This window comes from Salmo salar, chromosome ssa26 (genome assembly GCF_905237065.1).
Source record: "Salmo salar chromosome ssa26, Ssal_v3.1, whole genome shotgun sequence".
Classification (NCBI taxonomy): domain Eukaryota; kingdom Metazoa; phylum Chordata; class Actinopteri; order Salmoniformes; family Salmonidae; genus Salmo; species Salmo salar.
In genome coordinates, this window is record NC_059467.1 from 19,482,490 (window position 1) to 19,509,295 (window position 26,806).

The 26,806-nt window shown below is 46.9% G+C and overlaps 2 protein-coding genes across 4 annotated transcripts; one reads left to right on the top strand and one right to left on the bottom strand.

Moving 5' to 3' along the window:
- LOC106587179 (pre-mRNA-splicing factor ATP-dependent RNA helicase PRP16) lies at window positions 1-24,523 on the top strand. 3 transcript variants are annotated; one of them, XM_014175264.2, is made up of 25 exons: window positions 1-296; window positions 813-1,157; window positions 1,289-1,494; window positions 1,609-1,773; window positions 1,885-2,053; window positions 2,188-2,306; window positions 2,416-2,489; window positions 2,594-2,749; window positions 2,892-3,053; window positions 8,575-8,682; window positions 8,785-8,909; window positions 9,044-9,181; window positions 9,489-9,675; window positions 10,396-10,581; window positions 10,870-11,010; window positions 11,794-12,021; window positions 13,088-13,195; window positions 13,303-13,415; window positions 14,993-15,201; window positions 16,029-16,183; window positions 16,323-16,478; window positions 16,649-16,909; window positions 17,072-17,167; window positions 17,278-17,399; window positions 22,422-24,523. In XM_014175264.2, the coding sequence occupies exons 2-25, from the start codon at window positions 829-831 to the stop codon at window positions 22,501-22,503; spliced, it is 3,795 nt and encodes a 1,264-aa protein (XP_014030739.1). In that variant the 5' UTR covers window positions 1-296; window positions 813-828; the 3' UTR covers window positions 22,504-24,523. The 3 variants fall into 3 exon arrangements, with proteins under 3 accessions (XP_014030739.1, XP_014030740.1, XP_014030738.1); XM_014175265.2 differs by having other exon boundaries at window positions 1,292-1,494; XM_014175263.2 differs by having other exon boundaries at window positions 13-113.
- On the bottom strand, window positions 24,215-24,521 carry lat3 (Large neutral amino acids transporter small subunit 3; the record flags this gene model as incomplete). The annotated part of the gene is given in 1 exon segment (NM_001141825.2): window positions 24,215-24,521. A coding segment is annotated over 1 exon segment (126 nt), but the record flags the coding sequence as incomplete, so codon positions are not given.
- Window positions 24,524-26,806: the final 2,283 nt, after the last annotated feature.

Here is a 26,806-nt window from a genome sequence, read left to right on the forward strand (position 1 = left end):
TTCTTTTAGGAATATCCCGTGGAATTGTGGGATAGCAATGGCGGCTTCTGTCTTTGTAAACAAAAAACGCATAATTTACAAAAGAAAATAGCTAATGGTTTGAATCATTTCAAGTGGGTGTCACAGTTTTCGTACTTACATGAATGTTATTTTCCCAATAACTCGGGTTGTTAATGTTATTGAAGATCGTTTTTTGATTTACAATAAATACATGTGGCAGGTTTAGCTAGCTCGCTAAAAAAAATACTAGCTAGCTAGTGTAAGCGTCTTGATAGACTCACCACCTATTGTTAAAGGTAAGCAAGCCCGTGTTTTATTAAATGGGATTTTACAACTGTACTGTAATATCGGGTGTATAGTCGTACCTATTAGTTTAATTTCCTTTTTGTAACGTAATAGCTAGCTCGCTATTTAATTCATTGGCTGAGCGATATCCAGTTATGTAGCTAGGTAACGTTATCTACTTTAAGGTGTTTTATTTGAAGTCACGTCTGTCACTAAATTATAATCGTTTCTGCCGGGCGTTAGATGTAGGTGTAACAAATATAATGTAAGTAGCTAGTGTAGCTACAGTACTGACTAAATAGCTACGTAGCTAGCTACTGTAGCAATCTAAAATGCATTCCGTGAATTATTCAAGCGATTTTATACTTTTGATCGATTAGTTTAATGTATTAATCTCTCAAGTCGTTCAAATTTCCGTATGCAAAGTGCCTTTGGTTAAGTGTTTCGGTCTAAATTATCTGACACATCCTTAACGTTACAGAATTAGTAGTTGGCTAATCTCCCCAAAAATGTGGTATCCAATCCAGACAGTTGTTTGAGACCATGGAGGATGATGCGTCACTGCATCGACTGGAGGGCAGTGACCTCACTGCGCAGGTTGGCGGGCTGATTGTGAAGAAGAAGAGTGCAGCAGTAGAGCCTCATGTCTTTCGTGCACCCACTCCACGCACCTCTCTCCTGGGCCTGGATCTGCTGGCAGCTCAAAAGAGAAAGGAGCGTGAGGGCAAGGAGCAGGCTGAGGCTGACAGTGATGACAGGAATAACAAGAAATCCAAGGTATCCTCCTACAAGGATTGGGAGGAAGGGAAAAGTGATTCTGGGTCTGATGAAGAAGACAAAGACGAGGAGGACCAGGGTGGTAAAAAAGAGAGGTATGTGATTTGGTTTGAGTTACTGTAGCCTCTTTTCGTACTGGCATAGAATACAAACTCTCCCTATCAAGAGATCTAAACTGATGCGTTCAGCGTTGTCTTATTGACACTTTATTCTATGTTTCATAAAGCAGCAGGAAGTACCGTGTGACTGGCTCAGAGACACCCTCTAACCCTGGAGGAGTCAGTGAAGAGTTCCGTCGCAAACACCAGCAGAGGGAGAAAGACCGGCGTGAGCATGGAATGTACGCCTCCTCCAAAGAGGACAAGAACAGAGAGAGGGAGAAGGACAGAGAGAGGATCAGAGATACAGACAGAGATCAAAGGGGTGAAAGAGGTGAGCAAAAAATGTATACATCTGCATGCACATTGTTAATATTCTGGCAATAGCAATCTTTTCTATCTGTTGTGTATTTCTGACTGAAGTAATTACTAACTGTTTTGATGGCAGATGAGCGGGAGCGCAGTCACAGCCGCGGTGGCGGCAGCAGCCGGTCGGAGCGTGGAGACCGCAGTGAGAGGAGTGAGCGCTCACAGAGAGAAGGCTGGTCCTCCGAACGCATCAGCCGGGGGAGCAAGAGAGAGGAGCCTCCAACGCCCCAGACACGCCCCAAAGGTCAGTAACCCTGCCACACCCCCGGACAGGCAGTCCTTTAACGTCCTTAGGTCACGCTTACAATACACAAACCACTCTCTCTCCCTCCATTCCTCATACCCTTTGAATCAGATGGCACTCCCTCGCGCACCAGCTGGGATGAGGATGACAGCGGCTATGCCAGCTCACGCCGTTCCCACTGGGAATCTCCCTCTCCTGCCCCTTCACACAAGGATTCTGACAAGTCTGAACGGTCGGAGCGCAGCCCCCGCTCTGGACGGGAGAGCGAGAGGAAGGACAAGTAAGCAACTGCAGCTCAACACTTGTATGTTAATTTAACTGGGTTTAATAGTACTATTAAAAGACTCCTTTTCAGTGGCTATTAGAAATGTTATTTTCAGCTTTTAAATTAACTTTTGTTGTTTCTGTTCCCAGGTCAGTCAGAGGCCGGTATCCTGATGACACACCCCTTCCCACCCCATCATACAAGTACAACGAATGGGCCAATGACAGGAAGCACTTGGGCTCCACTCCTCGTCTGTCCCGTGGGAAAGGTAAGCCCCTCCTCCTTCCCCTCTCCCTCTTCCCCCAGTCACGTTTGAGCTCTTATTAATGCTCTGATAAGGCTTGCTGATGTTTGTGGATTGTGTCTCTGTGCCCCAGGTAAGAATGAAGGAGAGGATGGCATCGCCTTTGATAATGATGATGAGAAGCAGCAGTGGGAGGAGGACCAGAAGGTCAGTGGACATGTGGAGTCTTGGCAGTAACACAAATTAATAGCTTTCCCAACATTCATAAATGCACATTTCTATGTATTGACTATTGCCCTGCGGTGTTGCAGCAAGCGGACAGAGACTGGTACATGATGGACGAAGGCTATGACGAGTTCCACAACCCACTGACCTCCACCTCTGAGGATTACGTGAAGAAAAGAGAGCAGATCCTGCAGAAGCAGACACAGAAACGCATCTCTGCCCAGAGACGACAGATCAATGAGGTATGGCACTGTGTTGCTACTCTATGACCACCTCCAGCCCTGGGTCATGTAGCCAGTTTAGTTATCGTTAATACCATCCATGGGTTTAAATTGTGTGTGTGTTGACTGTGTTTAACGATGCGTGTTGTGTTCCTCCTGCCAGGATAATGAGCGCTGGGAGACTAACCGTATGCTGACCAGTGGAGTGGTCCAGAGGCTGGAGGTGGATGATGACTTTGAGGAGGACAACGCTGCCAAGGTCCACCTGCTGGTTCACAACCTGGTCCCTCCCTTCCTGGACGGGAGGATTGTCTTCACCAAGCAGGTAATACATCATTACAGCACGTTATGGGCCAATGAAATTACCAACACTCCGCTTCCTATTTATTTGAACAGGGAAACTAAAACTTTTAATTTGGCTCTATACTCCAGCATTTTGGATTTGAGATCAAATGTTTTGTGAGGCGACACTAGGGCTTTGACGATAACAGTGTCGCAATATTTTTTTTCCATGGCAAAAATGAAAACGCAAAGCAGACCACTCTCTTTGGTCCTTTAAAAACCTGCTGTATGTAAAATATTCTGTACTATAGCTTGGAAAATAAATAAAGGTGATTCTAGTTGACAGTATAATGATGTTTGTCTCCAACATTAGGGCAGTTTTCCTAAAGAAGTGAAATTTGCTTCTGGTTTTGTTTCCTTTACCAATAACAGGGGAGGGTAGCATTTTTGGGGGGTATGATATTTATGCCTCTAACTTTCTCTCTCATCATTATTCACGATTCATTCAGGACTATCTGTAATCATGCTAGCATCCACATTAAAGTAGAAGTGTTCAGAAACATATTCTATTCTTCTTTACAATGAAAGTGAGTCCAAAATGACACAATTTACCATTCATTTCTATTGGGCATAACATAATCCGAAACACACCCAAAACCAACTGCACATGCTAGGTTAGGTTAGATTACTTGTTAAATATTACTGCATGTTTGGAACTAGAAGCACAAGCATTTCGCAACACTCGCATTAACATCTGCTAACCATGTGTATGTGACAAATAAAATTTGATTTGATTTGACATGCATTCAACAAGTTTCTAGGCTCAAAAGCTTAATGTAGTCATTGCTTGCTAGGAATATGGGACCAAATACTAAACTTTCACAGAATTTAATACATTATTAGTGAATTTGTCCAAATACAGTGTCTTCAGAAAGTATTCACACACCATTACTTTTCCACATTTTGTTGGTGCCTACCGGTACATTAAAACAAATGAACTTTACACAGGCTTTAACGAAAATAAATAGGCTTTAACAAAACACGGCTTGTAACAAAAATAAATAGGCTTTAACGAAACACGGCTTGTAACAAAAAAGAAAAAATTTGCAGTAAGCTTTAGTTGTCTTTTTGCACTGAGTCAATTCCTCACGCTGCTGTTTCCAACGTCTTATCATCGACTCATTAAGACCAAGCTCCCGTGCAGCAGCTCTATTTCCTTTTCCAACAGCCAGATCAATCGCCTTCAACTTGAAAGCTGCATCATATGCATTTCTCCGTGTCTTTACCATGATGAGGGTGACAAAATGACTACCGTAATCAGAATGATGGGAAGTTTGAGAGCGCTCGATTTAATCTAAACAGTAAACAAAAAAGTTGTTTGACCTTAACCCGTTCGGCAATTTCATTGGTCTAATGAAAGCTTCATGCCACCAAAAAACTGAGCACGTCACAGAATGTGTTTTTTTGGAGAAAAAAAAATTGAAAGCGGGAAAAATCCATATATTAGCCGCGTCATTGTTTAAGCCGAGAGGTTCAAAGCCTGGGAAAAAAGTTGCGGCTTATAGTCCGGAATTTACGGTACCTCTGTACCTCACACATACAATTATCTCGGTAAGGTCCCTCAGTCGAGCAGTGAAATTCAAACACAGATTCAACCACAAAGACCAGGGAGGTTTTCCAACGCCTTGTAAAGTAGGGCACCTATTGGTAGACTGGAAAAAAAAATCAAAAGAAGACATTGAATATCCCTTTGAGCAAGGTGAAGCTATTAATTACACTTTGGATGGCATATCAATACACCCAGTCACTAACAAGGTACAGGCGTCCTTCCTAACTCCGTTGCCGGTGAGGAAGGAAACCACTCAGGGATTTCACCATGAGGCCAATGGTAACTTTAAAACAGTGACAGAGTTCAATGGCTATGATAGGAGAATACTGAGGATGGATCAACAACATTGTCAATTAAGTTAGTATTGTGTAGTAACTACAGAGTGAAAAGCAGGAAGTCTGTGCACAATAAAAAAAAATATTCCAAAACATGCACCCTGTTTGCAGTAAGGCACTAAAGTAAAACTGCAAAGAATGTGACAAAAATGTTTGGGGAAAATTCAACACAACACATCACCGAGTACCACTCTTCATATTTTCAAGCATGGTGGTGGCTGCATCATGTTAGGGGTCATGGCGAGGAATAGGGAGTAGTTTTTTTTGGGGGGCTAAAAAGAAAAGGAATTGAGCTAAGCGCAGACAAAATCCTAGAGCAAAACCTTGTTGTCCGCTTTCCACCAGACACTGGGAGATAAATTCATCTTTCAGCAGCACATCACAGCAGCCAAATATCCAGTGAAAGTATTCAGACCCCTTGACTTTTTCCACATTTTGTTATGTTACAGCTTTATTCTAAAATTGATTTAATCGTCCCCCCCACCCCCCCCCCCCAACAATCTACACACAATGCCCCATAATGACAAAGCAAAAACAGGTTTTTAGAAATGTTTGCAAATTTATTAAAAATCTAAAATTAAATCATATTTACATAAATATTTAGACCCTTTACTCAGTACTTTGTTGAAGCACCTTTGGCAGCGATTACAGCCTCGAGTATTCTTGGGTATGACGCTACAAGCCTGGCACACTTGTATTTGGGGAGTTTCTCCTATTCTTCTCTGCAGATCCTCTCAAGCTCTGTCAGGTTGGATGGGGAGCGTCGCAGCACAGCTTTTTTCAGGTCTCCCCAGAGATGTTCGATTGGGTTCAACTCCAGGCTCTGGCTGGGCCACTCAAGGACATTCGGAAACTTGTCCCAAAGCCACTGCTGCGTTGTCTTGGCTGTGTGCTTAGGATCGTTGTCCTGTTGGAAGGTGAACCTTCGCCCCAGTCTCAGGTCCTGAGTGCTCTGGAGCAGGTTTTCATCAAGGATCTCTCTCTACTTTGCTCCATTCATCTTTCCCTCGATCCTGACTAGTCTCCCAGTCCCTGCCGCTGAAAAACATCCCCACAGCATGATGCTGCCACCACCTTGCTTCACCGTAGGGATGGTGCCAGGTTTCCTCCATATGTGACACTTGGCAGTCAGGCCAAAGAGATCAATCTTGTTTTCATCAGACCAAAGAATCTTGTTTCTCATGGTCTGAGAGTCCTGTCATGTGCCTTTTACTGAAGTGTGGCTTCCGTCTGGCCACTCTACAATGGCCTGATTTGGTGGAGCGCTTCAGAGATGGTTGTTCTTCTGGAAGGTTATCCCATCTCCACAGAGGAACTCTGGAGCTCTGTCAGAGTGACCATCGGGTTCTTAGTCACCTCCCTGACCAAGGCCCTTCTCCCCCGATTGTTCAGTTTGGCCGGGTAGCCAGCTCTTGGAAGAGTCTTGGTGGTTCCAAACTTCTTCCATTTAAGAATGATGGAGGCCACTGTGTTCTTGGGGACCTTCAATGCTCAAGACATTTTGTGGACCCTTCTCCAAGTCTTTTTGCTCTGATGTGCACTGTCAACTGTGGGACCTTATATACAGTTGACGTCGGAAGTTTGCATACACCTTAGCCAAATATATTTAAACTCAGTTTTTCACAATTCTTGACATTTAATCCTAGTAAAAATTAGGATCAGTTAGGATCATCACTTTACTTTAAGAATGTGAAATGTCAGAATAATAGTAGAGAGAATGATTTATTTCATCTTTTATTTATTTTATCACATTCCCAGTGGGTCAGAAGTTTACATGCATTCAATTACTATTTGGTAGCATTGCCTTTAATTTGTTTAACATGGGTCAAACGTTTTGGGTAGCCTTCCACAAGCTTCCCACAATAAGTTGGGTAAATATTGGCCCATTCCTCCTGATATAGCTGGTGTAACTGAGTCAGGTTTGTAGGCCTCCTTGCTCCCACATGCTTTTTCAGTTCTGCCCACAAATTTTCTATGGGATTGAGGTCAGGGCTTTGTGATGGCCACTCCAATGCCTTGTCTTTGTTGTCCTTAAGCCATTTTGCCACAACTTTGGAAGTATGCTTGGGGTCATTGTCCATTTGGAAGACCCATTTGCAACCAAGCTTTAACTTCCTGACTGATGTCTTGAGATGTTGCTTCAATATATCCACATAATTTTCCTCCTTCATGATGCCATCTATTTTGTGAAGTGCACCAGTCCCTCCTGCAGCAAAACACCCCCACAACATGATGCTGCCACCCCCGTGCTTCACGGTTGGGATGGTGTTCTTCGGCTTGCAAGCCTCCCCCTTTTTCCTCCAAACATAACGATGGTCATTATGGCCAAACAGTTCTATTTTTGTTTCATCAGACCAGATTACATTTCTTCAAAAAGTACGATTTTTTTTTGGTCCCCATGTGCAGTTGCAAACCGTAGTCTGGCTTTTTTATGGCGGTTTTGGAGCAGTGGCTTCTTCCTTGCTGAGCGGCCTTTCAGGTTATGTCGATATAGGACTCGTTTTACTGTGGATATAGATAGTTTTGTACCTGTTTCCTCCAGCATCTTCACAAGGTCCTTTGCTGCTGTTCTGGGATTGATTTGCACTTTTCGCACCAAAGTACATTCATCTCTAGGAGACAGAACGCGTCTCCTTCCCGAGCGGTATGGCGGCTGCGTGGTCCCATGGTGTTTATACTTGCGTACTATTGTTTGTACAGATGAACGTGGTACCTTCAGGCGTTTGGAAATTGCTCCCAACGATGAACCAGACTTGTGGAGGTCTACAGTTTGAGGCCTTGGCTGATTTCTTTTGATTTTCCCATGATGTCAAGCAAAGAGGCACAGAGTTTGAACGTAGGCCTTGGAATACATCCACAGCTACACCTCCAATTGACTCAAATGATGTCAATTAGCCTATCAGAAGCTTCTAAAGCCATTACATAATTTTCTGGAATTTTCCCAGCTGTTTAAAGGCACAGTCAACTTAGTGTATGTAAACTTCTGACCTACTGGAATTGTGATTAAGTGAAATAATCTGTAAACAATTGTTGGAAAAATTCCTTGTGTCATGCACAAAGTAGATGTCCTAACCGACTTGCAAAACTATAGTTTGTTAACTAGAAATTTGTGGAGTGGTTGAAAAACGAGTTTTAATGACTCCAAACTAAGTGTATGTAAACTTCTGACTTCAACTGTAGACATGTGTGTGCTTTTCCAAATCATGTCCAATCAATTTAATTTACCACAGTTGGACTCCAAGTTGTAGAAAAAATATCTCAAGGATGATCAATGGAAACAGGGTGCACCTGAGTTAAATTTTGAGGTTCTTAGGAAAGCATCTGAAGACTTATGCAAATAAGGTGACATACTGTTGTCACCTCGTATAAAACATTTGATCTCAAATTCAAAATGCTGGAGTATAGAGACAAATATTTTTTCTTCACTTTCCAAATATTTTGGGGAGTGTATATACTTTTAAGATCTGAGCCATTGGCGGAGAGCTGTTGCAGGCTTGTTGAGGGATTGTGAGAGTCTGCTGTAAAGTATTTGGAACTGGTTGAGTAATAACTAGTGGACTTACTATCAGAGTTGCTGTGTACTGAATGCGTACTGTTGCTGATGGTTCTCTGTGCTGTAGCCGGAGCCTGTCATCCCTGTGAAAGACGCCACCTCTGACATGGCCATCATCTCCCGCAAGGGCAGCCAGCTGGTCCGCAAGCACCGCGAGCAGAAGGAACGCAAGAAGGTAGGCTGAGTGGAGTGGAGGCAATGTTTAAAACAGCTATACAGTACTTGATGGTATGGTTACTGGCTGAATATCTGACTGTTATTTTGATTGTTTCTCCAGGCTCAACAGAAACACTGGGAGCTGGCAGGCACCAAGCTGGGTGACATTATGGGCATCAAGAAGACCGAGGACGGGGATAGCTCTGGGGGCAAACCAGTGGGCGAGGATGGCAAGGTGGACTACAGGTAACAAACAAGCCTTTTGCTAAAGGCTTATTTTGTCTCCATACTGAATGTTTATTAAACATCTGTTGTGACAAGGACATGTGACAAGATCAAGCTCATTAATTCCCTCCCTCTCCTTTCCTTCCTCCCTCCAGAACGGATCAGAAGTTTGCAGACCACATGAAAGATAAGAGTGAGGCCAGCAGTGAGTTTGCTAAGAAGAAGACCCTGCTGGAGCAGAGGCAGTATCTGCCCATCTTCGCTGTGAGGCAGCAGCTGCTCAACATCATCAGGTAGCTACTCTACTGGACCCGGCCTGGCTGTCCTGGGACCACGTCAGGGTGTTGGATAAGACATGTATGGCAATGAAGGGGGGAGTTTGGGACTGTGAAGTCAGAATGTTCATATGTGATTTACCTTTGGTTAGAGAATGACCACATCAAAGGTGACTTAGGTAATGTTAGACAGCATTTGTAAATCATTGACGAATACACTTCTGGATCTGTTTTCGTGAGCCGTTATTCATGTTTCCACAGTTTCGTAAGGTTGAAAGTCCCATCAGGATTGGAATGTTATTGGTTGTGATGTGATTCTCTCCAGGGACAACAGCATTGTGATCGTGGTGGGGGAGACGGGCAGTGGGAAGACCACCCAGCTGACCCAGTACCTTCACGAGGACGGCTACACCAGTTACGGCATGGTGGGCTGCACCCAGCCCCGCAGAGTGGCAGCCATGAGCGTGGCCAAGAGAGTCAGCGAGGAGCTGGGCAGCAACCTGGGAGAGGAGGTGAGCATTCAGCTGGCTGATGGAGGAGCTACTAGACAAACATTAACTAGGTCTTAGAAACACTGATCTATGGATCAGTCAAAGCAGTGGATAACTAGTCTTATCAGTTAACCCAGTGTAACAGACCTGGCAAGAGTTTATGAACTGCAATTAACTTGTTTATCGAGGAACGGAAGTACTCCAGAACACAGTAAGTGTTTTTTCCCCACCGGATATCAATGTTCACTGTCTGTCAGGTCACTATCAGCTTGAGGTCAGAACGCCTCGATACAACCTGGAAGAAAAGGACAGAGTTCTACTACTGCTTACAAGACAACCAAAGCCTCCGAATAAAAAATATGCACACAAAAGAATTACAATTGAATAACATCCAGGGAGTTGTAAAAGTGTCTCCCTGGTCTGGCAGTCTAAGCCACTGCCCTGTTCACTGTTCACAGTTCACTGTCTGTCACTGTCTGTCAGTTGATGTTGAGTCATGGTGCTGTCTTGGTTTTTTCCTTATGGATTTGACGCTTGTATTCATATGTTGTGCAACACCGCTATCTAGTGGTGATTCAGAGATTGTACACCGCTTCCATTCTACAACTTGTAATGGAACTCTCCTCGCCAGCTCGTTTCTTTGGTTGACCCGTAGCACTGTCGTTTGAAGGCCGTAGTTCATACGTGGAATGTAAATGTATGCAGTTCACTACTAAACTATTCCGTTTTTTTGCTTTGCAGGTGGGTTATGCGATCCGCTTTGAGGACTGTACGTCGGAGAAGACTGTGATAAAGTACATGACAGACGGCATCCTGCTGAGAGAGTCTCTCAGAGAGTCAGATCTGGACCACTACAGTGCTGTCATCATGGACGAGGCCCACGAACGCTCCCTCAACACAGATGTGCTGTTCGGCCTGCTACGAGAGGTGAGGGAGACACTTTTTCCCCCCCCAAGTCTTTTGTATGTTTATTGGATAGAGTGGTATAGAGGTGAAGGTAGGATCGAGAGTGCTGAAAGAGCAGTGGGCCGTATTCAAACCCATACTGGCAGTGATACATGTGGTCCAGGGCAGTGGCTTAGACTGCCAGACCAGGGAGACACTTTTACAACTCCCTGGATGTTATTCAATTGTAATTCTTTTGTGTGCATATTTTTTATTCGGAGGCTTTGGTTGTCTTGTAAGCAGTAGTAGAACTCTGTCCTTTTCTTCCAGGTTGTATCGAGGCGTTCTGACCTCAAGCTGATAGTCACCTCAGCCACCATGGACTCTGACAAATTTGCTGCATTTTTCGGCAACGTTCCCATATTCCACATTCCAGGAAGAACATTCCCTGTAGACATCTTATTCAGCAAGGTATTGTGTCCAACTCTCCATTCAACATCCATTCATTATTCTATATCTTTTTTTACAGGGAGTCAATGCAGCCATTTAATTTGTATAATGACTTATACCCTGACTAGACCGGCCACATTTCCTTGTGCGAGGGTTGCAAAATAAATGTACACATGCATGTTTTTCAGTCATTTCGTCCACTCTACTTGGTTCTATTTCAGATGCCTCTCCCATCTCCTTATTGGTTTTCACGAAGATACAATGTGGGTGCTTTAAAGACTAACAAGGAGAGATTAATCAAAGATAACTAAGAAGTAACTTAGTTATAACTAAGAATTAACTTAGTTATAACTAAGAAGTAACTTAGTTATAACTAAGGATTAACTTAGTTATAACTAAGAAGTAACTTGGTTTCACTTTTGTCCGTGGGTTAATTGTCATAGTAGAGAAACACACACATTTGTCAAATTTACAAAAAGAAGCAGCTAAAAAGAGGACTATTTGCATGTTGGGTAAAATAACATCCCTGGAGAAACTGCGAGCCACGGCTATCTAGCTAAATGTCCATGAACGTTTCATGTGTTTCGACCTTTCCTGAAATGAATAGAATTCATTCACAGTTGGTTTTGGTATTTTAACCTGCGTGTAATGATCGCGCCTGGTGGGGATAGAGAAAATGATCACGCGCACAATGGACGCAGCCGCGGGGCTGGTTTAGTCATGGGGTAAGACTACTGTTATTTGTACCAAGGGAGTGTGTGGTTGCTGTGTATTCTAACAGTGTTGTGTGTTATCTGAGTGCAGACTCCCCAGGAAGACTATGTGGAGGCAGCAGTGAAGCAGGCCCTACAGATCCACCTTAGTGGTATGGGGGGAGACATCCTCATCTTCATGCCTGGCCAGGAGGACATCGAGGTGACGTCAGACCAGATCGTGGAGCGTCTGGAGGATCTGGAGAGCGCCCCTCCTCTAACTGTACTGCCCATCTACTCCCAGCTGCCCTCTGACCTCCAGGCCAAGATCTTCCAGAAGGTAACCAATAACACCCAGTTACTGTTACACTAACATGTACAGTTGGAAATCTTAACATATTGCAGTATCCTTTGTACACAAGCATACTTGCTGTTAGGTTGTTGGAATGCATATACAGTGCATTCAGAAAGTATTCAGACCCCTTGACTTTCCACATTTTGTTAGGTTATAGCTTTATTCTAAAATGTATTAAATAAAACATTTCCTCATCAATCTACACATAATACCCCATAATGACAAAGCAAAACCAGTAAAAAATGTAAATTCTTTGGTCTGATGTAACCAAGATTGAACTCTTTGTCCTGAATGCCAAGCGTCACGTCTGGAGGAAACCTGGCACCATCCCTACGGTGAAGCATGGTGGTGGCAGCATCATGCTGTGGGGATGTTTTTCAGCGTCAGGGACTGGGAGACTAGTTAGGATTGAGGGAAAGATGAATGGAGGAAAGTACAGAGAGATCCTTGATGAAAACCTGCTCCAGAGCACTCAGGACCTCAGACTGGGGCGAAGGTTCACCGTCAAACAGGAAAACGATCCTAAGCACACAGCCAAGACAATGCAGCAGTGGCTTCGGGACAAGTTTACAAATGTCCTTGAGTGGCCCAGCCAGAGCCTGGACTTGAACCCGATCTCTAACATATCTGGAGAGACCTGAAAATAGCTGTGCAGCGACCATCCCTATCCAACCTGACAGAGTTTGAGAGGATCTGCAGAGAAGAATGGGAGAAAATCCCCAAATACAGGTGTGCCAAGCTTGTATCTTCATACCCAAGAAGACTGGAGGCTGTAATCGCTGCCAAAGGTGCTTCAACAAAGTACTGAGTAAAGGGTCTGAATACTTATGTAAAACATTTATTTTTGTCATTATGGGGTATTGTGTGTAGATTGATGAGGGGGAAACAGAAATGTAATCCATTTTAGAATTAGGCTGTAACGTAACAAAGTGGAAAAAGTCAAGGGGTTTGAATACTTTCCGAAGGCACTGTATATTACACAAAAAGAAACACGTCCTTCTTACTGGTAAAGTGACGTGTAGCTAATGTCTTTATGTTTTCTAACCGCCAGGCTCCAGATGGTGTGAGGAAGTGCATCGTTGCCACCAACATCGCCGAGACCTCCCTGACTGTGGATGGTATCATGTTTGTTGTGGATGCTGGATACTGCAAACTCAAGGTACCCTGTCACCCTCACTATCTTCCCCAGACTATCAAATGAAATAAGACACACCATGTTAGGATAGTATTTCTCTGTGTTTGTTGTTGATGTGTTCTCTTTGACAGGTGTTCAACCCTCGCATTGGCATGGATGCCCTGCAGGTGTACCCCATCAGCCAGGCTAACGCCAACCAGCGTGCAGGCAGAGCAGGACGTACAGGGCCGGGCCAGTGCTACAGGTCAGTCACTGTCTACACACTTACTCACACTCACGCAGTCTCACACTCCAAATGTGCAGTCCTCCCACTTTCCTCAGTTTCCAGAGGGCTTCCTTTCTCCTCCAGTTGTTGTAGAGAAGTATGGAGCCATAATGAAGGTGTCACCTTGGTGTGATGTTTGAGAGTTCCAGTCAGGGCTAGCAGGAAGGGAGTATTCACATGTCAAGAGTGTCCTGTCTTCTAGAAGGATACTTCAATACTCCTCTACATCTGACTGAAGCAGTCTGGAACTACAATATTAGATCAGCCATATCTTCCCCCTTTCATGTCTTTCTGGGCCTAGATATAGGAATAAACAGGCTGAATTACACAATTCTCCTCACTCTGCCTGCTATCTCATTCCAACCGCTCCTATCCACCAAAAAGGTAAAAAAACAGCTAACAACATTAGCATCCTTTTGTATGGTAAGCCGTGCTGAAACGGGTGTCTATCTGAAGCGTGATTGTGTGTGTGTTGTGTGTAATGCCGCCGCTGGTGTTTCATCCTCTGGCTGATGCACATCAGAGCTCCCCTCAGATGGGCTGTCCAGGCCTCTGATCTGCAAGGCGGCTGGGCTGCTTTCAAAGCCATCAGTGGCTGGGAGGGAGAGAAGGAGGGAGAATCCTAATCTCTACAGGATTTCATGCAGTTTAACTCTGTTTACAGCAGGGAGAATGTGACACAAAAGCCTGTTCTCTCTGAGATTTCACCTGACCTTTCACCTGACCTTTCACCTATCTGTCATACTTCCCCAAGTTGAGGGAGATGGTGACAAACACACCAGGCACATGATTGTTTTGCCTTGTAAATGAGCTGGGAATTTTATAAAAGCCCCCTCTACCAAGATTACCCCCCCCCCCCACACACACACACACTCTCTCAGATCTGTGAAGAATCTGCTACTCAAAGCACCTCTTAGCTGTGACTGCACCCAACACACACACACACCGCACATCTCCAGCCCCGAGGATAATCACACAACCCGGCGTAAACAAACGCAGATCATTCCCCCATAATGCACACACTTCAGAGGGATTAGCCACTAACTGAAATGGTTGAGAGATGCTTTGTTAGGCCAGACCTATCAGTCTGAAGCAGCAAATGGAGCTGCTCTAAGTAGTTTGGATAGTAAATACTTCATAAGTAGCTTGGTTAAATGTTTATAATGTGCAGTAGGCCTGTCTCTTTGCCCTTCTCTAAATGTCAGTTGGGGAGCGTTCAGCTTTCATGGAAACGGAGGCTTCTCAATCACGGTGCCATTGTTACAGGGTTAGAGCACTGTGCCATTGTTACAGGGTTAGAGCACTGTGCCATTGTTACAGGGTTAGAGCACTGTGCCATTGTTACAGGGTTAGAGCACTGTGCCATTGTTACAGGGTTAGAGCGCTGTGTGAAATCATATCGGTGCCATGCAGAGCAGAGCGGGTTTAACCAGGTGGTGAAGACAGCATCTCCAGACCTGTCACTCTATGGAGCATTTGTGCATTTAGAAAAAATGTGTCTGCTAGATTATTCGCTCTCACTCCATCTCTCCCTCTCTCCTCCTCTGTCCATCCAGGCTGTACACCCAGAGCGCCTTCAAGAATGAGATGTTGACCACCACCATCCCAGAGATTCAGCGGACCAACCTGGCCAACGTGGTGCTGCTGCTCAAATCCCTGGGGGTCCAGGACCTGCTGCTCTTCCACTTCATGGACCCCCCGCCTGAGGACAACATGCTCAACTCCATGTACCAGCTGTGGATCCTGGGGGCCCTGGACAACACAGGTGGGTCTCTGCCCTGGCCTGGACCACATCACTCAAGATTAGGCCACTAAATGTACAAATTGATCAAATATAATAAATAATCTCAGAAAACAAGGTTAAAATAGGCTGGGATAAGTATGTGTTCCCCACCAGCATACAGCCAACAGATTAACAATAACTACTTCATGTGCTGCGAGGAGAGACTTGGATGATGGAACTAGTCAATAGGTTGCTGTAATGGTATGTACATGCACTGCACACCGTAAAGTACAGAGCTAGGTAGCACTGTGGTGTAGGTAGTGGAGTAATTGCATAGTGCTTTATCCTCTGTTAGATTTGACTGGCTGAGTCTCATCTCTGTCTCATCTGAGCCAGATCCCTGGGGATTAGGGGATTTGGTGTCTGTGGAGGACTTTTGACGTTTGCCTGTGTGGTGTGTTAACAGCAGATTATCTCTGATTAAGGTTTACCTGGCCATTACAGCCTGTTCTGCCTCTGCACTTTCCCTCTAAGCTCCTTTATAGTCTGTCATGTAATCATTTAAATCAGAGCTGGCAAAGTTTGATTTAAATATGTTTTTGTAACCATCCTCCTATGTTAGCACTTTATCTCTCTCTCTCTCGCTCGGTCTCTCTCTCGGTCTCTCTCTCGGTCTCTCTCTCTCTCTCGGTCTCTCTCTCGGTCTCTCTCTCGGTCTCTCTCTCTCTCTCTCTCTCTCTCTCTCTCTCTCTCTCTCTCTCTCTCTCTCTCTCTCTCTCTCTCAGGGCTATAGACAGGAAGGTGTCACCTTTATTGTGTTGCCCCTCTCCTCTGTAGACAGGAAGTGTTATTATTTGTGTCCCCCTCAGGTGCCCTGACGCCCACTGGGAGGCTGATGGTGGAGTTCCCTCTGGACCCGGCTCTGTCCAAGATGCTGATCGTATCATGTGACATGGGCTGCAGTGCTGACATCCTCATCATCGTCTCCATGCTGTCTGTACCGGCCATCTTCTACAGGCCTAAGGTAGATGTCATTGAGACCGCCAACCAATGAATGTCTTAATGTGTTGCCAATATTTGTTTATCTTACTGTTAAGAAAAATTCACATTACACACTGGACAGTTGTGACCCCTGTATTTCCTCTGTGTCCCGACCTTTCCAGGGTCGTGAGGAGGAGAGTGACCAGGTGAGGGAGAAGTTCTCGGTCCCAGAGAGCGACCACCTGACCTACCTGAACGTCTACCTGCAGTGGAAGAACAACAACTACTCCAGCATCTGGTGCAACGAACACTTCATCCACACCAAGGCCATGCGTAAGGTCAGACCACGCCCCTGTCCTTCACCCTCTCTGACCAGTCTCCCTGGCTTAGGATCCAAATGCACTTCATTACCACTTTGCATCACAATAGTCACACACTGAGCAATGCGTATTGAATGTCCTGTTGTGTTGGTTCTCCGGTAGCTAACGTGTCTCTGTGGGCGTTTCAGGTGCGCGAGGTGCGCTCCCAGCTCAAAGACATCATGGTGCAGCAGAGGATGAACCTGGTGTCCTGTGGCTCAGACTGGGACATCATCAGGAAGTGTATCTGTGCTGCCTACTTCCACCAGGCAGCCAAGCTGAAGGGCATAGGGGAGTATGTGAACGTGAGGACAGGCATGCCCTGCCACCTCCACCCCACCAGCTCTCTGTTTGGCATGGGCTACACCCCAGACTACATCACCTACCACGAGCTGGTCATGACCACCAAGGTAACAGAGCCAGCCTCCACACAGCTATGCTATGATCTGGACTGTTCAGAGACGATGTTCTACACCTTGACTCACCAGAAAGAGCTGTCGTGTATATCATCCTTCTAGCTCTGTTACTGTGTTGTAATGGGTTGTAACCTGTGTTTGATGTCCCTCCTGTAGGAGTACATGCAGTGTGTGACTGCGGTGGATGGGGAGTGGCTGGCTGAGCTGGGGCCTATGTTCTACAGCGTCAAACAGGCAGGGAAGAGCAGGATGGTAAGCTCTTCGGCCTTTACTTCCTCCCTCCCTACGTCTCATGGTTAATTCCTCCTCCCGCTGTCCTTTTCTCTCCTCTCACCCCTCTGTTCCTCTCTCTCTGTGTGCAGGAGAACCGGCGGCGGGCCAAGGAGGAGATCACTAACATGGAGGAGGAGATGTCTCTGGCGGAGCAGCAACTGAGGAGCAGGAGAGAGGATCAGGACAGGAAGAGCAACGTGGGCACCGTCAGGTATACACTCATCTATTCTTCACAGAGAGGTTTCACTCTGACAATAGTCCCAGTCGCTATTAAATAGACCAGGAAAATGACCTGTGGTTACCTTGGTTACCCAATTGGTAAAATCTTGACCTTTCTGAAATGCAGGTTTCTTACAAAGCTACATTTTAAGAAAAGTACATGTCTAAAGATAACTTTTCAACATTGCCAAGCGTTCCCGCTACTTAGAAAAACGTAATATTGAAAGGCTTCCCTCATGCCCCTTTTCATGACGGCGCTAACGTTAGCCATGTGAGTGCTAGCTAGCTACCAACCAGAACATTAAGCTAGCCAAGACCAACACCACAAACAAATAGACTATACAGCTACAAGTGGTGAGTGGAATTACAACCAGACTGTACTTAACAAGTTAAATGTCTTACCTGTGATTAAATGTTTTACACACACATAGCTACGTGTAGCCTACTTGGACACCGCGTCCCTACATTTCCCACGCCGAATAGCCTGAAGCCACAGTGCTCTCCTCACAGGCTCTATTTCCCTACGTGGGAGCATTGCGAACCGTAGGTTGTGATTTTTGACCTGGCTACATGTACATTGAGCAATACTGCAGCTTTTCATCATGTTTTGTTATTTCTGTATAACAAAAAATCGACAGCGAAGTTTGCTCTTACAGTGGGGGTCAATGGGAAATGTTCGTTTTCCAGAATGGGCCCCTTCCGAGTCGTAGAAACTGGTTAATTTTGCTGCTTCTCTACCCATCTCTTTCTAATTATCTCTGCCTCTCCTCTCTTATCCTCTCTGTCTTCTCTACCCATCTCTTTCTAATTATCTCTGCCTCTCCTCTCTTATCCTCTCTGTCTTCTCTACCCATCTCTTTCTAATTATCTCTGCCTCTCCTCTCTTATCCTCTCTGTCTTCTCTACCCATCTCTTTCTAATTATCTCTGCCTCTCCTCTCTTATCCTCTCTGTCTTCTCTACCCATCTCTTTCTAATTATCTCTGCCTCTCCTCTCTTATCCTCTCTGTCTTCTCTACCCATCTCTTTCTAATTATCTCTGCCTCTCCTCTCTTATCCTCTCTGTCTTCTCTACCCATCTCTCTCTAATGATCTCTGCCTCTCCTCTCTTATCCTCTCTGTCTTTTATACCTCTCTCTTTCCATGATGAGCTTTTCTCACCTCCAGTCCCTCCAGACGAGACAAAAATAAATAATATTGACTCCTGGCTGACCCCCATTACTGCTGCAATTTAAATGGTGCCACAGCAGAGGGGAGAAAGGAGACAGCGTTTATTTTCAAATTAGAAGGGACACTTTTTTATTTATTTTGCACCCGTTCCATAAGGCTCACAAAAGAGAGATGGGTTTGGGAGGAAAAAAATAACACTTTGATATAGCAATAAATCTGCTTATTAATTAACAATAAGAGTCTGTGTCTGTCAGACAGTCTCCAAAATAATCACCTTAAAACGCAGAGGATTAAGGAATAGATTAGAGAGCGAGCACCTCAGAATTATGATAATAAACATGGCCGGCTCTCGTGGGCTGTCAGCTGCTTTTGTCCGACTCTGCCTGTGAACACAAGCATCCCTTCACCGTGCCGGGGCCCCATGAAACACTTCTACTCCACTTTTTGATCTGGTTCCTGTCTGTCATTCAGCAACCCCCCCACCCTTACTCAGATAAGTGGACTCAAAGCTCTAAGTCAGTGATTTTATTCAATGTAAATGCAGAGCTGTGCGTAGTGTTCTGTCCTTGTATGTGAAGGTGGTGGTAGGAATGAGGGTGCTGTCTTCCCTCTGTGCTGTGTTCACCAAACACCTGTGTGTGGAAAGAAGAGTGGCCCTCAGACAGAGAGCTCTTAAAGCACTTGACAACAATATGTCTGTCTACTAGACCTAGAATGATCCATCCTGCTTCCAAACTCTGCTTTTTACTGAGGATTATGGAAAGGGAGGCACATTACTTATGGTTTGGCTTTAATCTCAGCCAGGCTGTCCTCCTCACTTCTCCATATCCTCCTACCAGCAGGCCTCTCAGGATGTGTGTGTGTGTGTGTGTGTGTGTGAAAGACATTGGAAAATAAAGGTGAAAGACTTTCTTAGCCTCTAGAAATAACCTTGTTAAATTAAAGTTTAATTTAATAAATAAATATATTTTTCAAATGTGACTTTAGCTGGGGGGGGGACTGAGGGATGAAGGGAAGGACTGGGTTATGACCTGATGGCTATAATTGCTGGTGTGTGTGAGGACTGAGGAGGGAATCCTGGGTAGTGTCAGTGTCGCGCTGCTGTAATTAAAGATTATAGATTTTGCTGTCAGCGGCGTCTGCTTATCCCTCCCTACTAGCCTGTCCCTCCCCCTCTGCTAGCCTGTCCCTCCCCCTCTGCTGGCCTGTGTCTCCCCCTCTGCTGGCCTGTGTCTCCCCCTCTGCTGGCCTGTGTCTCCCCCTCTGCTGGCCTGTGTCTCCCCCTCTGCTGGCCTGTGTCTCCCCCTCTGCTGGCCTGTGTCTCCCCCTCTGCTGGCCTGTGTCTCCCCCTCTGCTGGCCTGTGTCTCCCCCTCTGCTGGCCTGTGTCTCCCCCTCTGCTGGCCTGTGTCTCCCCCCTCTGCTGGCCTGTGTCTCCCCCCTCTGCTGGCCTGTGTCTCCCCCTCTGCTGGCCTGTGTCTCCCCCCTCTGCTGGCCTGTGTCTCCCCCTCTGCTGGCCTGTGTCTCCCCCTCTGCTGGCCTGTGTCTCCCCCTCTGCTGGCCTGTGTCTCCCCCCTCTGCTGGCCTGTGTCTCCCCCTCTGCTGGCCTGTGTCTCCCCCTCTGCTGGCCTGTGTCTCCCCCTCTGCTGGCCTGTGTCTCCCCCTCTGCTGGCCTGTGTCTCCCCCTCTGCTGGCCTGTGTCTCCCCCTCTGCTGGCCTGTGTCTCCCCCTCTGCTGGCCTGTGTCTCCCCCTCTGCTGGCCTGTGTCTCCCCCTCTGCTGGCCTGTGTCTCCCCCTCTGCTGGCCTGTGTCTCCCCCCTCTGCTGGCCTGTGTCTCCCCCTCTGCTGGCCTGTGTCTCCCCCTCTGCTGGCCTGTGTCTCCCCCTCTGCTGGCCTGTGTCTCCCCCTCTGCTGGCCTGTGTCTCCCCCTCTGCTGGCCTGTGTCTCCCCCCTCTGCTGGCCTGTGTCTCCCCCTCTGCTGGCCTGTGTCTCCCCCCTCTGCTGGCCTGTGTCTCCCCCTCTGCTGGCCTGTGTCTCCCCCCTCTGCTGGCCTGTGTCTCCCCCTCTGCTGGCCTGTGTCTCCCCCTCTGCTGGCCTGTGTCTCCCCCTCTGCTAGCCTGTGTCTCCCCCTCTGCTGGCCTGTGTCTCCCCCTCTGCTAGCCTGTTCCTCCCCCTCTGCTAGCCTGTTCCTCCCCCCTCTGCTAGCCTGTTCCTCCCCCTCTGCTAGCCTGTTCCTCCCCCTCTGCTGGCCTGTTTCTCCCCCCTCTGCTGGCCTGTGTCTCCCCCTCTGCTGGCCTGTGTCTCCCCCTCTGCTGGCCTGTGTCTCCCCCTCTGCTGGCCTGTGTCTCCCCCCTCTGCTGGCCTGTGTCTCCCCCTCTGCTGGCCTGTGTCTCCCCCTCTGCTGGCCTGTGTCTCCCCCCTCTGCTAGCCTGTTCCTCCCCCTCTGCTAGCCTGTTCCTCCCCCTCTGCTAGCCTGTTCCTCCCCCCTCTGCTAGCCTGTTCCTCCCCCCTCTGCTAGCCTGTTCCTCCCCCTCTGCTAGCCTGTTCCTCCCCCTCTGCTAGCCTGTTCCTCCCCCTCTGCTAGCCTGTTCCTCCCCCTCTGCTAGCCTGTTCCTCCCCCCCGCTAGCCTGACCCTCCCCCGCTAGCCTGACCCTTCCCCGCTAGCCTGTCTCTCTCCACCCCCCGCTAGCCTGTCTCTCCCCCCCGCTAGCCTGTCTCTCCCCCCCGCTAGCCTGTCTCTCCCCCCCGCTAGCCTGTCTCTCTCCCCCCGCTAGCCTGTCTCTCCCCCCCCGCTAGCCTGTCTCTCCCCCCCGCTAGCCTGTCTCTCCCCCCCCGCTAGCCTGTCTCTCCCCCCCGCTAGCCTGTCTCTCCCCCCGCTAGCCTGACCCTCCCCCGCTAGCCTGACCCTTCCCCCGCTAGCCTGTCTCTCTCCACCCCCCGCTAGCCTGTCTCTCCCCCCCGCTAGCCTGTCTCTCCCCCCGCTAGCCTGTCTCTCCCCCCCGCTAGCCTGTCTCTCTCCCCCCGCTAGCCTGTCTCTCCCCCCCGCTAGCCTGTCTCTCCCCCCCCGCTAGCCTGTCTCTCCCCCCCGCTAGCCTGTCTCTCCCCCCCGCTAGCCTGTCTCTCCCCCCCGCTAGCCTGACCCTCCCCCCACTAGCCTGACCCTCCCCCCGCTAGCCTGACCCTCCCCCCACTAGCCTGACCCTCCCCCCGCTAGCCTGACCCTCCCCCGCTAGCCTGACCCTTCCCCCGCTAGCCTGTCTCTCTCCACCCCCCCGCTAGCCTGTCTCTCCCCCCCCGCTAGCCTCTCTCCCCCCCGCTAGCCTGTCTCTCCCCCCCCGCTAGCCTGTCTCTCCCCCCCCGCTAGCCTGTCTCTCCCCCCCCGCTAGCCTGTCTCTCTCCCCCCCCGCTAGCCTGTCTCTCTCCCCCCCGCTAGCCTGTCTCTCTCCCCCCCGCTAGCCTGTCTCTTTCCCCCCGCTAGCCTGTCTCTCTCCCCCCCGCTAGCCTGTCTCTCTCCCCCCGCTAGCCTGTCTCTCTCCCCCCCGCTAGCCTGTCTCTCTCCCCCCGCTAGCCTGTCTCTCTCCCCCCGCTAGCCTGTCTCTCTCCCCCCCGCTAGCCTGTTCCTCCCCCCCCGCTAGCCTGTTCCTCCCCCCCGCTAGCCTGTTCCTCCCCCCTGCTAGCCTGTTCCTCCCCTCTGCTAGCCTGTCCCTCCCCCCGCTAGCCTGTCCCCCCCCGCTAGCCTGTCCCTCCCTCTCTGCTAGCCTATCCCATTATCTTTGACATGGCAAGTTTTTAAAAATGTTTATTCTCTTCTGCCATTGACAATTGTTTATTCTTTTGTCTCGATAGGGCTGTGAAAATCTGCACCCCGGGAAGGAAGGAGGAGGCACCCATGACCCCAAAGCGCACCCCAGCTCGTTTTGGGCTCTAGATCTTCTCTGTTAAGACTTAAACACTTGAACTCATCACTAAATATCACCTGTATGTGTACCATACCATCACTGGATGAGCCTTGCTGAGAGGGCTTGGAAAGCTCCCCTCCTATTGTTCGGTACCAGCCGCAGTTCAGACATAGGCCAGCAGAGGTAGAACTTGTATAAGGCATGAGGCTCCCGTAACAGACATTTTCTGTCAGCAAATCCACATAGCGTCCCTCCATTTTTACGTGCAGAGAGATACAGTATACGGCTGTTAGAATGCAGTATTTTCTATTTCTGTGATAGTAAGAAAACAAACAAAAAAAAATGATGAAACATTGAAAAGGTATTGTCTTTAAAGGGTATTTGATATACCTTGAAAATCTGTCAAAGCCTTTATTATAATCCTTCACTGGCTACAGTGTCCAAGCAGGAAACCTTTAGTTGTTCCATCTCCTACTGTACCCTACAAGGGGCTGTTTTCTTGATGGTAGTCTCTCCAGATCAATATAAACTATGTTCAATAAGGCTGGGAATTGCCAGGGACCTCACGATTTAGGCATGATGTGCCGATTCGATATGTGTTGCGATTCGATACTGTGATTTTTATTGTGAGTCGATGTTCCGAACATATTGCTCACCATATATCTGCTGCAGAGGGACAAGAGAGAGATCCATGAGGAACGAATTTTGATCAGTCATGGAAATAAAAGTTGTGAATTCAAAATAAAATGGAGAACAAGAAATGGAAGGAAAAATACTGGTGTTTTGGTGCAGGTACAGGCAACTAGCGCCAAAATAATATTGCGATATTGTCAAAACAATACAAAATATTGTCAAATAATATCCCAATATGTAACTGTATAGACCCCCCCCCTTCCCCATCACTAGTGTTTAAGTAGTGCTGCATTGTGCTGTCAGTCATAAGTGGACAGCTGGTCCCAACTAGTCTGATCCCATAGTGTGTTCATTGGGCTGTATGTCATTCAGTGTGAGTAGAGAGAGGAGGCAGAAGTTGTACTGTCGTGTGTCCATGAATTCTGCCAGATTTTTTTATTTTTCAATTTCATCATGTCCCTCTCAAATCTCCTTCAAGAGATCATTTCCACATTGTACAACTGGCTGACCTCTGTATCCTTTTGTATGTCGTGTGTAGCAAATGGCCTGTGCCATGGTGAAGTGCCCCTTCACTGACTGAAGCATTATCCAAACTGTGCTTGTGGCATGAGTGGTTCAGACCTTCTATCTGGAGTTACCTTAACAACACCCTTCATGCAAACTGTTTGGAGGACAAGCTTTAGCAATTGAGCTTTTCCTAACCCCATTAGCCCTTCAAAGCACTGTAATATTCCTCAGCTTCTCTCCGTTTACACATGAATGTCAGAACCTGGATGAAACTCATGACGGCCTCAGCCTCTCATGGTCCTTGTGTTGAAAATGCCCACCAATTTTATCTTGAGATTCCCCTCCAAGTCAAGTGGGTGAATGATCCCAGAAATGTATTTTGCAGGGCCCATGGTTGGAGTTGATATGTGTGTGTAACTGTGGCATGTCTCCTAGATCAGGGTTTCCCAAACTTGGTCCCGGGTGCTGGTTTTGGTTGTTGCCCTAGCACTACACAGCTGATTCAAATAATCAAAGCATAATGATGAGTTGGTTATTTGATTCAGCTGTGTAGTCCTAGGGCAACAACCACAACGTGCACCTGGGGGGCCCCAGGACCGAGTTTGGGAAACCCTGTCTTACATCATGTCTCTTCACCAGACTGATATGTCCTGCACTTGAGTAGTCAGGTTTAGCAAGGTGGTTCAGCAAGTTCCAAGCGGTGGACTTGATTCTGAAGTCATTCATTCTCTGTGTACTAGATTTGACTTTGTATAGTTTTGTACAGACCAGTATCTTGTCTTGTTGGTGGTCAGTGATTCTGTTTTGTGATGTGAAATTAGGCTCTGGTAACACCAGCCCATGGTTTGCGAATATAATTTTTAACTTGACTACAGTTTGGGAACTGAAAATAAATTGTCTTATTTTTTACTCTGTTGGTTTATGTGTCCTTGATTCCCTCACCACAGGTAAAACGAAGTAAACACTATCTCAGTCAGAGCCTAAGGTCTCGATTCAATCTGCATTGCGGAAGTTCTGTAGTAAAGTGCAATTGAAATGTGAAGGTCATTTCTGATTGAGCCGACATGCAGCGTTTACTGTGAATGCAGTCTCCGTGAACGCGGGAGCATTGCCTTTAAGGGCTGGAATCAATCTGTAGCGCCGAAGATCAGCATTATGACGTGATTTGAAATTTAAAGGCAATGTATCCGCAGAGACTGCATGTACTCAATTGAAAATGATCTTATCATTTCTACTGCGCTACAACGCTAATCTTCGGTGCTACGGATTGAATCCAGCCCTACATTTCAATCATGCTATACCACGGAACTTCAGCGATTACGGATTGAATCCATCCCCTAAACCTCAAATCTGAGCTAATGATCAACGCTTGAAGGGCTGGATTCAATCCGTATCACGGAAGATCTGCGTTTTATAGCTCAAATTAAATTTTAAAGGCACTGTTTGCGGAGACAGCATTCACGGTAAACGCTGCATAGGCTATGTCGGCTCAATCGAAAATTACCTTTACATTTGAACACGGATCTTCTGTGATACAGATTTTACCCAGCCCATAGTCCATGTTTATGTAGTTTACATACAAGTAAAAGACTTGACTAATCACCTGCTAATGATTGACAGGTGGATAGGTTTTCATGTATATAACCTGCTAATGTCTGACTAGTAGTGACTACAGTTCCAACAGCTTTTCTGCCAGAGAATGGTGAACCTTGCCCAACAACCCAATGTGAATAAATATGCAGCTAATCATGGCCCGCTCATTAGTGGCGCCAGACCTGTGCGTAATTAATTTTGCTTTTCCCAGCAGCCCTTGGGTTTTACACACATGCTCGCACATACACACACAATTCAATTATTGGCTGCAGCCAGAGAATATTTAATCAGCCGCTGATCTGGCAGAAAGGTGAGGTGACACTTTCTAATTATAATTATGATGGATGACCCTCCTTGGCCAAACAAAGCAGTGTCTTTTTTACTATTTTCTAAATGTTTCTCCCAACCTGCTAGCATGAATTTTTTGGGTTATTTGTGCTTTCGTCTCATATGTTTGACCATAGGGGTGAAGTGCAAAGGTCATGATGACTGATTTCACTGTGATGTAGAGTAGAAATGGCTCAACACCTAGCTCTGACAGAAGATCAGATTGCGGTGACGTTCTGTTGATATAGGAGAGAGTGAACCTGTCAGATAAAACAAAAGAAATCAGTGCATCCCCCTCACACAAACACCGGTAGGTCGCCTGTCGGTTAGCAGTGTTGGGTCAGTAACCGAAAGGTCGCTGGTTAGAATCCCCAAGCCGGCATGGTGGAAAAATCGGCTGTTCTGCCCTTGAGCAAAGCAGTTAACCGCAGACAACTGTTCTGTGGACGTCGATTAAGGCAGCCCACCGCACCGCTCTGATTCAGAGGGGTTGGGTTAAAGTTGTGCAACTGACTAGCTATCCCCTTTCCCTTCAGATATGCAGTGGTTAAATTGAGCTGGGCTTCCCAGAGCCAGACTCCTGCACCTTGTTAAAGAGAGTGCCATGCTGAGCTTCAGCACCTTACGGGTCCAAAAAGAAAAGTAGGATAAAAGTATGATAAACCAAGGTTATGCCAAAATTAGGGTTGCAGGCAGCTAGGGTTAGGATTTAACCATGGTTTGGACTTAAAGCTAGGGATGTGGTTGATGTTAGGTTTGAACCTTGATGTGGACTTGAAGATAAATAGGGTTGTGGTTTAGGCTAGGGTAAGAGTTGAACCGTGATTGGGACTTGAAGCTAGGGTTAGAGGTTAGTTATTATTATATTTTTTTATTTCACCTTTATTTAACCAGGTAGGCCAGTTGAGAACAGGTCCTCATTTACAACTGCGACCTGGCCAAGATAAAGCAAAGCAGTGTGACAAAAACAACACAGTTACACATAAACAAATGTACAGTCAATAACACAATAGAAAAATCTATGTACAGTGTATGCAAATGTAGTAGAGTAGGGAGGTAAGGCAATAAATAGGCCATAGAGGTGAAATAATTACAATTTAGCATTAACACTGGAGTGATAGATGTGCAGATGATGTGCAAGTAGAGATACGGGTGTGCAAAACAGCAAGCGGATAAGTAACAATATGGGGATGAGGTAGTTGGGTGTGCTATTTACAGGTTGGCTGTGTACAGGTACAGTGATCTTGATTAGTGTTATGTTAGCTAGCTACA

Excerpts from the sequence above, each read along its gene's own strand:
- LOC106587179 (XM_014175264.2), top strand. The coding sequence starts at position 829 with ATGGAGGATGATGCGTCACTGCATCGACTGGAGGGCAGTGACCTCACT. Across the intron at positions 3,054-8,574 it reads GGATTGTCTTCACCAAGCAG|CCGGAGCCTGTCATCCCTGT; the intron begins GTAATACATCAT and ends TCTGTGCTGTAG. Across the intron at positions 8,910-9,043 it reads GATGGCAAGGTGGACTACAG|AACGGATCAGAAGTTTGCAG; the intron begins GTAACAAACAAG and ends TCCTCCCTCCAG.